The sequence below is a fragment of the Hyperolius riggenbachi genome, chromosome 6, assembly GCF_040937935.1.
Source record: "Hyperolius riggenbachi isolate aHypRig1 chromosome 6, aHypRig1.pri, whole genome shotgun sequence".
NCBI classification, from domain to species: domain Eukaryota; kingdom Metazoa; phylum Chordata; class Amphibia; order Anura; family Hyperoliidae; genus Hyperolius; species Hyperolius riggenbachi.
In genome coordinates this window covers 335,547,934-335,563,589 of record NC_090651.1, presented here as the reverse complement: position 1 = coordinate 335,563,589, position 15,656 = coordinate 335,547,934, and the positions used below count along the sequence as shown (strand labels likewise).

Below are 15,656 nucleotides of genomic sequence, written 5' to 3'. Positions count from 1 at the left end.
TCTAAGCAGCCCTGATAAAATCCCTGACTGAGCATTCAGTCTGGCTTTGCTCATGAATCATTATAGCTGAGTCTGTCTTCTCTGTCTTTTCAAGCCCAAGCCTGCCCCCTTCTGGCTCTGCTATAATGACTTGGCTATAATGATTAGAAGCAGGTTGAGAAGTGAAGAATGAAACAGAGAGCAGGGCAGGTGTTTTTTCTAATGTTCCCACTGATATTTATGGTAAAATACATGAGGATGCTTCGTCTCTGCTTCACTTTAAAGTAGATTTAACATAGTGTTGGAGTCACACGCTGCCACCCCATCCATACAATATTCTCGAAAATAACAGCTGACACTCATTACATTACTTTAGGCTGGAGGCTTTGGAATGGGCACATTGTTCTGGTATGACTGATTACCTGATTATATAATGTGTGACAAGTCCTTGATTCTGGCAAAGCTTTTATATACTAAAAGCGCAGCATGAAGGGGCTCAGCGAAAGTGGTGGTGAAGGTGTGAATATGTCTGACAGGATCACCCAGGTCAAAAAATGATAGTCGCCCAGCCTCATAATCCAGATATACACCAAAACTGTGTCTGAAGGATTTTAAAGCAACACTGATCTCCTCATTGTTATGAAGAACACTAAGGTTGTTTCCCAAGAATTGCAAACACCACGACTTCTTATTATCCCCAATTCTCTCAGCTCTTCTGTCTATGCTTGAATAAGCAACCCCCATCCTACAATTCCCTGTTTTACCTGTGTCCACTTCCCAGTAATGATGCCCGGATGAAAAAACAGTTTTACTTAAAACCTGATTAATGCTAAATCGTGCTGGATTCTCTGGATAATGATTCAGCTTTTCTGCATAAGAGACAGTTTTAAGATCGTCAGAGATGTTTACGTTATTTCCGGCTGTATCTCTGTCTAGTACGATGTCTGTATCAGTCTGGGCAAAAATATTTATCTTAACTTCTCTCATGATATGGGACAAGCCATGCAGCAATGTTGTAAAAATCTCTTCTTGATAGAAATGTTTTACATCAGTTGTTGTCTCCTCTATCTCCTGATGTTCCTCTGTTTTACTGTCATTGTCTTCTCTGGGTTCTTGCAAAGCATTCAATGGATCTGTCATGTTGCAAAGCTTCTCAACTTTCATTATCTTCTTGGAAAATTTGTCCACTTCTGTTTCAAGATGTTTGATTAGATCAGAGACAGACTTGGAGACCAACCCTTCTTCTGATGAGATTTTATGGGATATTCTCCTCTCCAAAGCATCCAACTTTCCCTTGATCTCCATGAACAAGGTGGTGATTGTCTGCCTTACAGAAGAAGCATCCTTCTTCATTTTTTTCTCATGATCAAAAAGCATCTGGATATTACTCTTGGCCTGTGCTCTTTGTGTTGACAACCCTTCAATATTGTTTTTTAACTTTAATCTCTTCTTCTCAGAGGCATCATTTATGGATTCCACCTGATGCCCCTTATGTTCTCCATCCAGCCTGCAGGACACACAGATGCACACAGAATCCTCATTGCAGTAATACTCCAATATCTTTTTGTGGACAAAACATTTTCTGTTCTCCAGGCAAGTGGTCGGCTCTATCAGTACATGTTCTGTTGCTTTATTGTGGACTTTCACATGACCCTCACACAGAGAAGCTTCACAATGTAAACATGTCTTTACAGCAGGTGCTGAAGAGTTAATGCAGTAGTTACACAAGATTCCACTTATCTCCTGTACTGTAGGGTTAAACAGGAAATGTTTTGCAATGTCCTGTAAAGCGATGTTCCTGTGCAGTGCAGGACGCTCTGCAAACTCTGTATGGCATTGAGGACAGGAATAGAAGCCAGATCCTTCTTGTGCATCCAGTACATCTCCTATACAGCTGCTGCAGAAGTTGTGGCCACATCTCAGCAGGACAGGGTCCTGGTAGACATTCAGGCAGATGGAGCAGCTCAGCTCTTCCTCGCTGACATTAGCAAACGCCATTGCTCAAAAGAAGGACGTAGCAATAAAAGAGAAATGAGCTGTGTCAGTCGGTATTTGATTGCGGAGGTGTGGCCAAGCTAAGTAGGTCAAAGTTCCTGAACTTTTGTGACAAGTTCCTAAAACGTAAGTTCTGTAACAAGCTTTATGCTTAAATTAACTCTGGCAAGTTTTAACAGGAAACAAAATATTGCCAATACCACAGAAAAAATGGGCATGGATTATCACTCCAGTTACACCAGTTTCCTATACATATGCTGTGTCAACATAGATTCATAATCTTGAATATTGATAAAACCTAATTTTATTATCCCAAACATACTGTATATAAAGATTTTAATACACAAAAACACTATTGGCATGATTTGCATACCTGCCCATAGATCCTGCTCCTCAGTGGTGTAGCTAATGAGCTGTGGGCCCCGATGCAAGTTTTACAATGGGGCCCCCCAAGCACTTTATACATAACAAGTGATACGGTGCACCAAAACCTGCCAAGGACAACCACAGAGTCAGAGGCGCAAGAAGGGGGAACAGTTTGTTAGTGATCACTGCTATTCAAAGTATCTATAGAAGTGATTATTACCAGCACAGGACCAATACAGAGCTAATACTGTAGTTGTGGGAGGGCCCTTTGGAGGCCCTCTGGCCCAAGGGCCCTGATGCGGTGGCTACCTCTGCACCCCCTTTTGCTACACCCCTGCTGCTCCCTACGTACTTTCTGCAAGGTCTCCACACCGGGGTCACTGGCTCTTTTTCTCCCTGTCTGCTACACACTGCCTGCACAGTTCTCTCTATGACAAAGCGCTTCTGGTGTTTTTGTGAATGCTGCACGCTCAGGACCACGCTCAGGAGCGCGGGGCGCTCCTGCTTTCCTGCGCCACCTCCCTTGTGTCCCAGCCAGCTGGGCAGAAAGAGGAGGCAAAAAAAGATGATCGAGGCACCAATGCGGGATGCAGGGCTGGAATCACATTCCTCCCTCTGAATTGGTCCCCCTACTGTGTGTGTCTTCCTGCTTGCAGAGTAAGTTTGCACAGCGGAGTGGGTGGCCATCTTATCCTTCATCCACGCATATCAGCAGCCAGCTCTTCTCTGCTTCCTGTTTCCTATGACCTCATAGCATACAGGAAGCAGAGAAGAGCTGGCTGCTGGTATACGAGGATGGACAGTAAGATGATCACCCGCTCCTATTCAGAGGGAGGGAGGGAGGAATGTGATGCTGGCCCCGCATCCTGCATTGGGGTGGCTGGCGCTTCGATCTTTTTTTTTTTTTTTTGCCTCCTCTCTGCCAAGGGCATCTTTCTCCCCAGCCAAAGTGGCACCTTCCTCCTCACCCACTAGCGACCCTCTCCTACCCACTGGTACCCACCTCCCCAAGCCAGACAACCCCCTACTACCCACTAGCACCTTTCTCCCCACCTGCTGGCAACCCATTTCTACCCACTGGCAACAACCTCCCCAACCAAAGACACCCTCCTCCCTACTCCCTACCCACTGGCAACCCCCTTCTACCCACTGGCACCCACTTCCCCACCTAAAAGTAGCCTCCTCCTACCCAGTGGCACCCTTCTCCCTGCCCATTGGCACTCTCCTCCATGCTCACTGGCACCCTCCTCCTTCCGATTGACACCCTCCTCCTTCACACTGGCACCTTCCTTCACAACCCAGTGGCACCCTCCTTTCCACCCAGTGTCACCCTTTTCCACCCACTGGCACCCTCCTCCATTCCATTGTCACCATCCTGCAAAAGCTGGGGTGTGGCTTAAGGTCGTACAGGGGGCGTGGCTTAAATGTCCCTCTTTCACATCTTCGAATGTTGGGAGGTATGTGCACGCTCGCAGCACTATCAGCAGTGCAAACTGTGCATGCATGGCAGATGAATATACGGTTCAAAGGTCATCGACCACTTGTGGTTAGGGCCTAGTCCAGGACTGATTGCAATAAAATGGAGCCTGGAGGGGGGAAAAAGATGTAGTGATCCTGGTGTGGAGACCTTACATAAAGTATGCATGGACTTAATTTGTGCAAAAACATTTCAACTCAGATATCCTTTTAAAATAATTGTTGGTATGGTGATTAGAGATGTCGCGAACCTCCGATTTTCGGTTCGCGAACCCTGTTCGCGAACCCTTCACGAAAGGTTCGGTTCGCAAAAAAGTTCACGAACCGCAATAGACTTCAATGGGGAGGCGAACTTTGAAAAATAGAAAAAATTCTACCAGCTGGCAAAATGGTAGAAAACATGTTTCAAGAGCAATGATACCTGGTGGCACACCTGATTGAGTGAAATACACATCACTGCTGGAGGACCTGCCCACCCTCCCCCAAGCTAGGTCCTTATACTATTTGACTCAGTTGTCTGCCTACACTAATTAGTTATGGGACAGCTGCTACACACTCTGCTAGGGAGATTTTAATTAGCCTCTTGTGTGCTCCCTCCTCCCACCCTTCTACCTATTCCCTCCTACCGGAGGGAGGAGGGTCTCTTCTGCCAGGGAATTATACTATTTTAAAAACCAGTATACATCATACCATGGCTGGGAATCGAACACAGATCTCACTGTGTAGTGGGCAAGTCACCCTAACCACTGTACCACTACAGTAGTAAGTGAAGCTGGCCTAAAATTTACCATTTATGCTCAATGCAATAGAAACATTAGGTTGCTTAAAGGAGAACTGTAGTGAGAGGTATATGGAGGCTGCCATATTAATTTCCTTTTAAGCTATACCGGTTGCCTGGCAGCCCTGCTGATCTATTTGGCTGCAGTAGTGTGAATCACACCAGAAACAAGCATGCAGCTAATCTTGTCAGATCTTACAAAAATGTCAAACACCAGATCTGCTGCATGCTTGTTCAGGGGCTGTGGCTAAAAGTATTAGAGGCAGAGGATCTGCAGGATAGCCAGGTAACTGGTATTGCTTAAAAGGAAATCAATATGGTAGCCTCCATATACCTTTCACTACAGTTCTCCTTTAAAAGGAACCTTAACTGAAAGTGATATGGATGTTTCCTGTAAACAATACCAGTTGCCTGGCAGTCCAGCTGATCTTTGTGACTGCAATAGTGGCTGAATCACACCCTGAAAGAAGCATGCAGCTAATCCAGTCTGACTTCAGTCAGAGCACCTGATCTGCATGCTTTTTCAGGGGCTGTGGCTAAAAGTATTAGAGACACAGGATCAGCAGGCGATTCAGGCAACTGGTATTATTTTAAAAGGAAAAATCCATATCCTTCTCCGTTTAGGTTCCCTTTAAGGATTTGTAGCATAAAAGCCAACTTGCATTGGCTGGGATTTGAACCTGGGTCTCACTGTGTGGTGGGCAAGCACACTAACCACTGTACCAAATGAAGCTGGCTTAAAATTTACCATTTATGCTCAATACAAGAGAAAACGTATACAAGACAAATAACATTTATATCACACTTTTCTCCTGGCGGACTCAAAGCACCAGAGTTGCAGCCACTAAGGCATGCTCTATAGGCAGTAGCAGTGTTAGGAAGACTTGCCTAAGGTCTCCTACTGAATAGGTAGAGCTGAGATTTGAACTCTGGTCTCCTGTGTCAGAGGCAGAGCCCTTATCCATTACACCATGCAGCCACTGCTTACTGATATGTAGCCAGACATGGCCTTCTCTTTTGTGTTCAACAGTTGTCCAAAGAGAACCCCAGATAGCCAGGTAGATTCATATCTCTCTCTCTTCCTAACACTGCTACTGCCTATAGAGCATGCCCTAGTGGCTGCAGCTCTGGTGCTTTGAGTCCGCCAGGAGAAAAGTGTGATATAAATGTTATTTGTCTTGTCTACTTTTTCTCTTGTATTGAGCATAAATGGTAAATTTTAAGCCAGCTTCAGTTGGTACAATGGTTAGTGTGCTTGCCCACCACACAGTGAGGCCCAGGTTCAAATCCCAGCTAAAGCGAGTTTGCTTTTATGCTACAAATCCTTAAAGGGAACCTAAACGGAGAAGGATATGGATTTTCCTTTTAAAATAATACCAGTTGCCTGAATCGCCTGCTGATCCTGTGTCTCTAATACTTTTAGCCACAGCCCCTGAACAAGCATGCAGCAGATCTGGTGTTTGACATTTTTGTAAGATCTGACAAGATTAGCTGCATGCTTGTTTCTGGTGTGATTCACACTACTGCAGCCAAATAGATCAGCAAGCAGGGCTGCCAGGCAACTGGCATAGCTTAAAAGGAAATCAATATGGCAGCCTCCATATACCTCTCACTACAGTTCTCCTTTAAGCAACCTAATGTTTCTATTGCATTGAGCATAAATGGTAAATTTTAGGCCAGCTTCACTTACTACTGTAGTGGTACAGTGGTTAGGGTGACTTGCCCACTACACAGTGAGATCTGTGTTCGATTCCCAGCCATGGTATGATGTATACTGGTTTTTAAAATAGTATAATTCCCTGGCAGAAGAGACCCTCCTCCCTCCGGTAGGAGGGAATAGGTAGAAGGGTGGGAGGAGGGAGCACACAAGAGGCTAATTAAAATCTCCCTAGCAGAGTGTGTAGCAGCTGTCCCATAACTAATTAGTGTAGGCAGACAACTGAGTCAAATGGTATAAGGACCTAGCTTGGAGGAGGGCGGGTCCTCCAGCAGTGTGTTTGGCAATAACATGTCTGCGGACAGTGATATGGAGGGGAACATTTTTGCTCAATAGAGCATTATGGGGCGAATCGAACTTCCGCAAAAGTTCGCCTGATGTAGGCGAACGCGAACCCCCAAAGTTCGCCTGGAACCGTTCGCAGGCGAACCGTTCGCGACATCTCTAATGGTGATACAAGAAATGTCCAGGGACCTAATAACACAAGTAAGAGTCCTGGAAGAGATCACCATATCACAGCACTAACTTCAATGTCAACGATAGCTGAAGGCAATTGATGGATACTGCATTACAGTGAATCAAATCATGGTTGGTGCCCATGCTTGAGACATGTTGAATAGTGGCATGTCACACAACATGTAGGTAGAAATGCACTCAATTCAACCGTGGTAGGTGCCCACTCTCAGCTTCCATCTATGCACTAGTTAGAAAGTCAGTACCCTAAAGTATTCTAATAGCATAGCCATCCTGGAATAATTGGACAAACCTCACCCACTCCTGGTGGTCGACAGTGGTGATCGTAACCAGCTAATTACAATTACGCAAAATTTCACATACATTTTCGCAATTATGCCTATACTTAATTGCGATTTGTAAACTAAATTGATTTCGCATAGTCATTTGTAATTTTGCATAAAATTTCACATCATTTTTGCGTAATTTCATGCCGACTTTAGCAATCAATAGCAAAGATCCCATACATGCTATTGACACAAAATTGCTACATATGGTAAGGAGAATAGTCGGTACAAGTCAAAAAAAGAATTTTCCAAAAAGACCATGTAGTTTTTGAGAAAATCGATTTTAAAAATGCAACTATGCAAGCACGCATAAGAGGAGTTTACTCCCGTTGTATGGGCGTGTTATCAATAGTGAATCAACCTTGTAGATAGGAACCTGGGTCTTGTTTATTCCCTTGCATACTAGATTCACACCTTTTATTCAGACCCTTATTATGGACCGATTTTACCCTAGTAAAAAGAGATAACGTTGTATGAAATGTCTTGCATATCTTTATATTTAAGTTCCAAAGCTTCAACAATCCTTTAAAAAATGTAGAAATTACCATTTGTACTTTAAATAGCTTTAGCTTACTGCTCAGATCAGTGCATCATTTTAAATTACTACCTATACTGGGCACCTACAGTATACTAGAGGGACACCTTTGGCTACCTATACTGAGGGCTGCCTATACTGTGGGGGACACCTTTGGCTACCTATACTGGGGACTGCCTATACTGTGGGGGACACCTTTAGCTAAATATACTGGAGGATACTTATGCTGGGAGAATATAAATTGTGATGCTATCTCTGGAAACCTATTCTACGGAACACTTCTGGCTACCTATACTGGGAGGAGGGGCTACCTATACTGTGGGGATGTCTTTGGCTACCTATACTGGGTGGAGGGGCTACCTATACTGTGGGGATGCCTTTGGCTACCTATACTGGGGGGACACCTCTCACTATTGGGTGCTACCTTTGGCTACCTTTATTAGTGGGACACATCTGGATACCTATACTGGGGGAATACCTCTCACTAAATATACTGGTGGGCTACTTCTGGCTACCTATACTATTATTACATCTCTCCCAGGCTCCCTACCTATACTGGGGGTACCCATACTTGGGGGCTACCTCTGGCTACCTATACTGGGGAGCACCTCTGGATACCTATACTGGGGGATGTCTCTCGCTTACTATACTGGAGGGCTACCTCTTGCAACCTATACTAGAGTTACACCTTTCACTACTTATATTGGAGGGCTACCTCTGATCACTTATACTGGGGTCTACCTCTACTTACCTATATGCGGCATGACACCTATACTAGGAGACACCTCTCACTACCCATACTGGAGTGCTACCTATATTTGTGGGATATATCTGGTTACCTATACTGGGGGACACTACTTCTACTGGGGGACACATCGTGCTACCTATACTGGGAGGCTACTGGGAATCAGTACAGTGCAACATTCAAAGCAGGATTTATGGAGATCTCCAAATGAGTGTAGTGGATCGTACTCAAGTGTCTGGACAGCACGCTCCTTCCTGTCTGTTACTTCTCTCTTCACTCTCGCTGACAGGAAGGAGCAAGCTGTCCGGACAAGTGAGTACACTCAACTAGAGTCATTGGCAGATTTCCTGCTTTCAATGTTGCACTGTACTTCTGATTCAGCGGGTGCCTGTGGTGTTCTGATACCGGAAGAATAGCGGGGACATGGGGATACCGGCGGCCGAAAACAAAGGTAGACAGCAGGGGAGAGAAGCCTGGGTCCCGCTGTGCAGCGCTGATCGCACGCTTAACAGTGCGCAAGTGGCGGTTTTTGCCAGCCCGACCTGAGCTCGGGCTTACCGCTCTCACCTCACAAAGAGGAGCCCGAGCACAGGTCGGGATTACCGCTAGGGGGGTTAATTGCAAAATTTTACTTGAAATTTTGCATAACCATAATTAGCAGATTATAATTATCATACTAATGGTAAATAGACCTTTCCTGGAGTCTCATGTTCTTATTTTCAGTTTGCATGCTGAACGGCTATGGGTATGACTCATTAAGCTGCGCTGCCTTAATTTGATCAATGCGAGTTAAAAATCCTCTGCTCATGCTACACGCTGTAGTACTGTGTAGCGTGTGCTGCTAACTGCACACACTCCTTTGTATGTAGCGGCCACTCCATTAATCCCGCACTGACCCGTTGGGTCCTTTAGCTTTTTAAGACGTGATGCCCGCACTTTGATTGGCCCAATAGGCTGCCTGTCAAGTGACATTGCCTGTCATTGCTTCATCTTGATGATGTCATCTTCGGGTGCCGGCGTGCTTCGGGGAAAGGAGTACCCCAAACCCCTTTCTCCTAGTGCTCATTAGAGATGGTTGAAAATGCTAATTTCCAATTCTGTGGAATATCCGTTTACCATAAATGCTGATTACCAATTCTATGGATTTCCACAGAAATCCAGATTTTTGTCATTTTTCTTAATAAACCTGTAATTTTTTTTTAAAAAAAGGTTATTTTGTGGCTTTCCAACTTGAAAGACTACCGAATTCTCTTATTGACCAAATACAGAAGCATTGTACCAATCACAGACTACAGAGTTTTTCCATATTCTGAGGTAAACCTCAACATTCTCTGATTAGTCAAGTACTACTGGGTATTTCCAAATCCTGTATTTTGCTTACAATTTCTGATTTTACGCCAATCACAACACTCAAAATTCAGAAACGCTTGGTAGTATTGAACCAATCAGAGGATGCGGTAGTTCAGTGTTTCTCAACATTTTATTGGTATTTACCCCTTTTAAAACCCTTTACTCACCAAGTACTCCCTAGCATAGTAAACCTTATCACAAGTACCCCTTGACAAATATACAGTATATTTAATTGTAGTACATGATAATTAGTTGTAAACAATTTCAAAGCATTTACTATTGCTTTTAATTAGCTAAATCACTAATTTGATGTTGTTTAAATAAGATTTATCATTTTATAAAACTCTAAATTTGTTATTCTTGGTTAAGTATATCAAGCCCGAGTACCCCCTGGAACCATCAGAAGTACCCCCTGGGGTACGCGTACCACACGTTGAGAACCTAGGCGGTAGTTTATCGTAGAAATCGGAATACCGTGGAAATCAATTCCATCTTATTTTTACTATGTATGGACAGTTGGCTTTATTTTAACATGCAGATGGTCTCCTAAACCCAGCCCACCCATCCACTTGTTTCTAATATTTTTTAAAGGGTCACTGAGCAGGACTTACCGTAAAATTGTTAATATGGACTTACCTGGGGCTTCCTCCAGTCCCTCAAAGTCTGTGAGATCCCTTGGCATCCTCTGGGCTCTCTTTGTTCCTCTGCTGGCAGCTCCATTAGCCCAGCCACTTCACAAAGAGTCATGTGCAACTGCACATGCGCAGCCCCTTCTCACTCCCATCACTGTTCTCGAAAGAGAGAGCTGTGCGTACGCAGAACGCAGTTGCGCACGACTCTTCACAAGGTCACCAGACTAACAGAGCGGCCAGCAGAAGAATGGAGTGAGCCTAGAAGATGCTGAGGGACCTTACTGACTTTGAGGGGCTGGAGGAAGCCCCAGGTAAGTACATATTGGCAATTTTAAGTCCTGCTTAGGGTCCCTTTAAGTGTCCTAAGTTTTACTACTTTTTGTGATTATGCATCCTGGTGTGACATTTGGTTTTCTGTTCTTTGTGCTTTAGAAGTAGAGAAAGACACTTGGGGGGTATGCTGGGTGCTGTTGTGCCTCTATGTGGGCATACTGGGTGCTGTGGTCAGACCCAGGACAAGGTCCTCCAGCACCGAAGGCTGAGACACCAAAGTGCGCCCCTCCATCCTTCCCACCCCAGCCGTCACACACTGATTGCTATTAGACTGAGGTGCCCCAGGGCCCCCAAACCCCCAACACCTGTCACTGCCATGTATCCCCTTTTCTTATTTCTCGCTGCTTCAAACACAATAGGGGAATGATAGCTGAGTGAGTTGTGCGCCCCCCTTCTACACTGCGCCCTGAGGCTGGAGCCTCTCCCGCCTCTGCCTCGGCCCCGCCCTGGCTGTGGTGCCATACTGAGCACGGTGATGCCTTTATGGGGGCATGCAGGGAGCTGTGGTTCTTCTATGGGAACATGCTGGGCTATATGGGAGCCTCATGGGAGTATGGGAGGGGTCCACTAGGAGGTCAGTGAATGCTATTGGGGGACTGCCAGATAACCTGGCGGCAGGCCAGCCTGCCCAGCAGTAAGCCAGACCAGCCAGCACAGAGGCCAGGTAACTCTTCCTAGTTATGTTTAAGTGACATTGGGCCTGATTCACAAAGCGGTGCAAACTTTTTCGCGGACTTTTGCGCGCGCAAAGTACGGCGATTCGCGCGATCGCGGACTTTTGCACGCGCAATCGCGGCAAATTGCGCGCGCAAAAGTCTGCAATCGCGCGAATCGCGGCACTTTGTGCACGCAAAAGTCCGCGAAAAAGTTTGCACCGCTTTGTGAATCAGGCCCATTGCCTATTAATGGGATGTGCTGCATGAGAGGGGGCTTCATCTAACATTTCCTGAGCAGGCCCACTTAGATCACTGTTCAGTTCTTGTAAATTTGGCTCCACCCATGACCACACCCACATTCTGGTGCATGGCCACACACATTTTCCAGTGCCCTGGATCTCTTAGGATACTAGCAACGCCCCTGCTTCACAGCACTAGAAATCAAACATTGTCAAATGTATATTGTACAAAACCCTAGCATGTGAAGCCCCCCTCCCTCCCCCTCAAACTGCCCGCATTCAGCAAACTGCTAAGCAGGTAACACTATAACTGCCCAAACAGTGCTGGCACAAATTATTTGAATATTAATAACTACCAGGCCGCTACCATTCCATAGACGGCTTAATATTTTTTTTCAGCCGGCCACATTCTGCATGTACAAATCTATGTGCAAACTAAACTGCAGAATACGGCTCCGTTTACACTGTGATGCAAATGCAGCACATGTGGTAATGTTGTGATAAGCTCAGCCGCACAGCATATGCTGGTGTGACTTTCACATTGCCTGCCATTTCCATCCACTGCCTTTGCGTTGCCACCTGTTCGTTGGTCTGCTGTACAATTCGCCATCGTCTGCACGATCAAACCACCATACCCACACCAATCGGACACCACAAGAAGCATGGGGCTCCCTGTTGTATAGTAAAAAAAAAAATCTATGTGAATCCTACCTAGCAACAGGGAGGGTCCTTATTGGTTCACGATGAACCAATGAACATTTTTTTCTGCCAAAGAAGGATTACTATTGCGTCTTCTTTTTTTTTCTTTTTTTTTTTTCTTTTTTTTTGCAAACCAATGGAACTGCTTCATGCTTCTTATGCTCCCAGATCCTCTGCAGTAGACCAAACAGCTGCAGTTGAATCAGGGGCATATCTGGGTAATATAGAGCCTATGGCAAACACTGAAACCCCACCCCCCCTCCTTTCCCATGTACATGTTGCATGTACTTTTTATGCTTGGGATATTGCTAAAGTGACTTTTTTGGAAATATATCTTCTTATTCTCTCTCTGTCATGTTCCCCATCCCCAGATAACAATTAATTGGATTTGAAGTCTGAGTGATGGGGAGGCATGGTGGTTAAACATAGGGGGAGGCATGGTGGTTCAACATAGGGGCAGGCATGGCGGTGCAGCACAGGGGCAGGAATGGCACCCATGGTGCTGTGGTGCCCATGGCATGAGCCATGCCTGCACCCCTCTAGATACACCTTTGAGTGGAACCAAATCCATGGGACTGGTGAGCATTTTGAAGTCACTAGCCTAGTGGGTACGGACAACCATAGGCTTTCATTGTGTCTGATTTACAACGCAATTGTGTTACGGTTGTGGAAAAATGCAACAGGTATGAGGATCTAAGGACCAAACCTACAGATCATGTCACCAGTTTGCTGTTCATACTCTGGTCAGCTATATAAAGCTGAATTCTGGCCTAGCCCCAAGTAGGCCACTGCCTAAAGTACCACCTGCAGGAGAGGGCACAAAACTACAATGTCACAGTGCTAGATACACATGATTCAATTTCCTGTACGATTGACGGGAATCAGGTGATTATTTCCGGCATGACCTATCGGTTTCTGATCCAATAAAAGGATTTATTTTGCAACGTTATCAGTGGAAAATTGATTCCTTTATCAGGCAGGAGCAGTTTGGACATGTACACATTGTAATACATTTTTGTTGGTTGCTATGGGCAACAACACTACCATTCTGCACCATATCACAGGAAGTGTGATAACTTGGCGCTCATCACAGCAAACAGCATAGGAGAAAGAACTTCTTAGACATCGTCAAAGATTCAAGAGTCTATTTGTAAAACAAATATACAGATGTGTTCATCAGCAATCTTATATCTTCGTTACATGTTAACCTCGGCAAAGCAAACGGTCTGTAGAATCTTATGGGTTCCATGCAGACTTGGTCTATCCCTAGTGGTGAGAGACCAGGTGGCTTTCTCTTTGTTACATCTATGCTTGTTGCACTTAGGAATATATACAGCATACAGTTACGGAAAGTTACAAGAAGGAAGTCAGCAGAAGTAGAGAGAAGTGCTCTCGGTTGCCCATGTTGACTATTCTTATACTAACCTCTAAAGAGTTAAATGTGACATCATCCCGCAGGGATGATCTAGTACCCATCGCATGCAATTGGCTGATAATAGCATGTGATGGATGAGCCTATCTGTGCCTGCTCCGAGGGGACAACCCAAATATGGCGTTTCCTCTCTTACCTTTAGGAAATATGAAAACACTCGATGTTTATGGTAAAGATGCCTGGCAGTCTGTACATCGTTGACAGATAAGCACTCTGGCCTTGCGCTGGCCTTGTGTGAGACACAAGACCATGTTCCACAGTGTTTTTAGAAATGCTCCTTAAAGGGAGACTCTCTGCAAGTCAAGTCTTTTAACTAACCTCAGCTAAAGTAACTGAGTTCAAGCATATCATACTTAAATTCTAACACACATGATACAACTCCTCACCCGTCGATCGGACAGGAAATAGATTCTTGTGTACCCAGCATTAGGGACAGTGGTGTAACTAAGGTGCTTAGGGGCCCGGTGCAAATTTTACATGGGGCCCCAAGCACTCTTAATATTAATATGGAGCCCAAAAAACATCAAGGACAGCTGCCGTTTCAGAGAGGTGTAATCAGAGTAAGTAAACAGTTTATGAAAGGTCCCCCGGAGTCCTCCTGACTCCTCTCCCGGTCCCGCTGGTGGCTCCATTACCGGTGACTTTCGGGCTGAAGGTCGTCCAGTTCTTCCTGAACGGGGATGCTCCACGTCATGCGCGGTTCAGAGTTTAAACACACATGCGCGGGACTGTCACGCCAGTGCGATAACACGTAGTGGCCAGCGTGATGATGTGGAGCGTCCCCCTTCAGGAAAAACCAGCCGACCTTCAGCCTGAAAGTTGCCGGCAACGGAGCCGCGAATGGGACCGGGAGAGGAGCCAGGAAGACGCTGGGGGACCTCGTGGCCTACGGTGGGCTAGAGAAAGCCCCAGGTAAGTACTACTTTTATTTTTTATTTTTTTTTTATTGCTCAGGGTCCCTTTAAGGATAACCACTTGGCAATGCACATATAGAGGAGTTCATTACCAACATAACGCCAATAAAAAGCTAATAAGATGGATGAAGGAAAGCCCCTTGTGGGTAGTGATGGGCCGAACAGTTCGCCTTGCGAACCTCTCTGGGCCTCTTACTACTTCTGGGTCGCAATGACCCGGAGTAGTACGCCTGCGCTGCCCGGCGGAGCGCGTCCTAGATCGCGCTCCTGTTGCCGGGCACTCTCTGCGCATGAGCGTGACGTCACTCATGACGTCACGCACATGCGCAGAGAGTGCCCGGCAACAGGAGCGCGATCTAGGACGCGCTCCGCCGGGCAGCGCAGGCCTACTACTCCGGGTCATTGCGACCCGGAAGTAGTAAGAGGCCCATGGATTTAGAGATGTTCGCCGGCGAAAGGTTCGGGAACCGTTCGCCACATCTCTACTTGTGGGCCCCTCTGGCTCAAGGGCCCCAGTGTGATCGCTACCTCTGCACCCCCTATTGCTGTGCTACTGATTAGGGGTGATTAATGAGATGTAAATAATTACCTCTTGCATTCAAATTGTATGTAAATAATATACTGGGTGAAATTAGAATGATTAGAATAACTTCTTGTCAATTTTGATTGGTCCAACTTCAAGCTACATAATATTTACATGAAATTGGCATCTCATTGAACCTCCCTACCCAGCCTGTTGTTTCTCTTTCAGATAGCCACCCCTCGTCCAGCAGTGATGCACAAAGTAATACTTATCACACTAAACAAAGTAGTCAAATCTGAATGATTGAATGCTTATTTATTTAATGTAAAGATTAGATTTTTTTTACAAATAATTAATCATTGAATATAAAAGTAAACTTCTTCAGGTCACTTCAGATTCCCTTTATCGGTGATCTGCAAACTTGGCTCTCCAGCTGTTAAGGAACTACAAGTCCTACAATGCAATGCAGGAGCCTGACAGCCACGAT

At 45.4% G+C, this 15,656-nt stretch overlaps 1 protein-coding gene across 1 annotated transcript; it reads right to left on the bottom strand.

Moving 5' to 3' along the window:
• Positions 1-405: 405 nt before the first annotated feature.
• LOC137522215 (E3 ubiquitin/ISG15 ligase TRIM25-like) lies at positions 406-1,977 on the bottom strand. The gene has a single exon (XM_068242245.1). It carries the CDS (start codon positions 1,975-1,977, stop codon positions 406-408), a length of 1,572 nt encoding a protein of 523 aa, XP_068098346.1.
• Between the last annotated feature and the right edge of the window lie 13,679 nt (positions 1,978-15,656).

Coding starts and splice junctions, on each gene's coding strand:
- LOC137522215 (XM_068242245.1), bottom strand. CDS start 1,977: ATGGCGTTTGCTAATGTCAGCGAGGAAGAGCTGAGCTGCTCCATCTGC.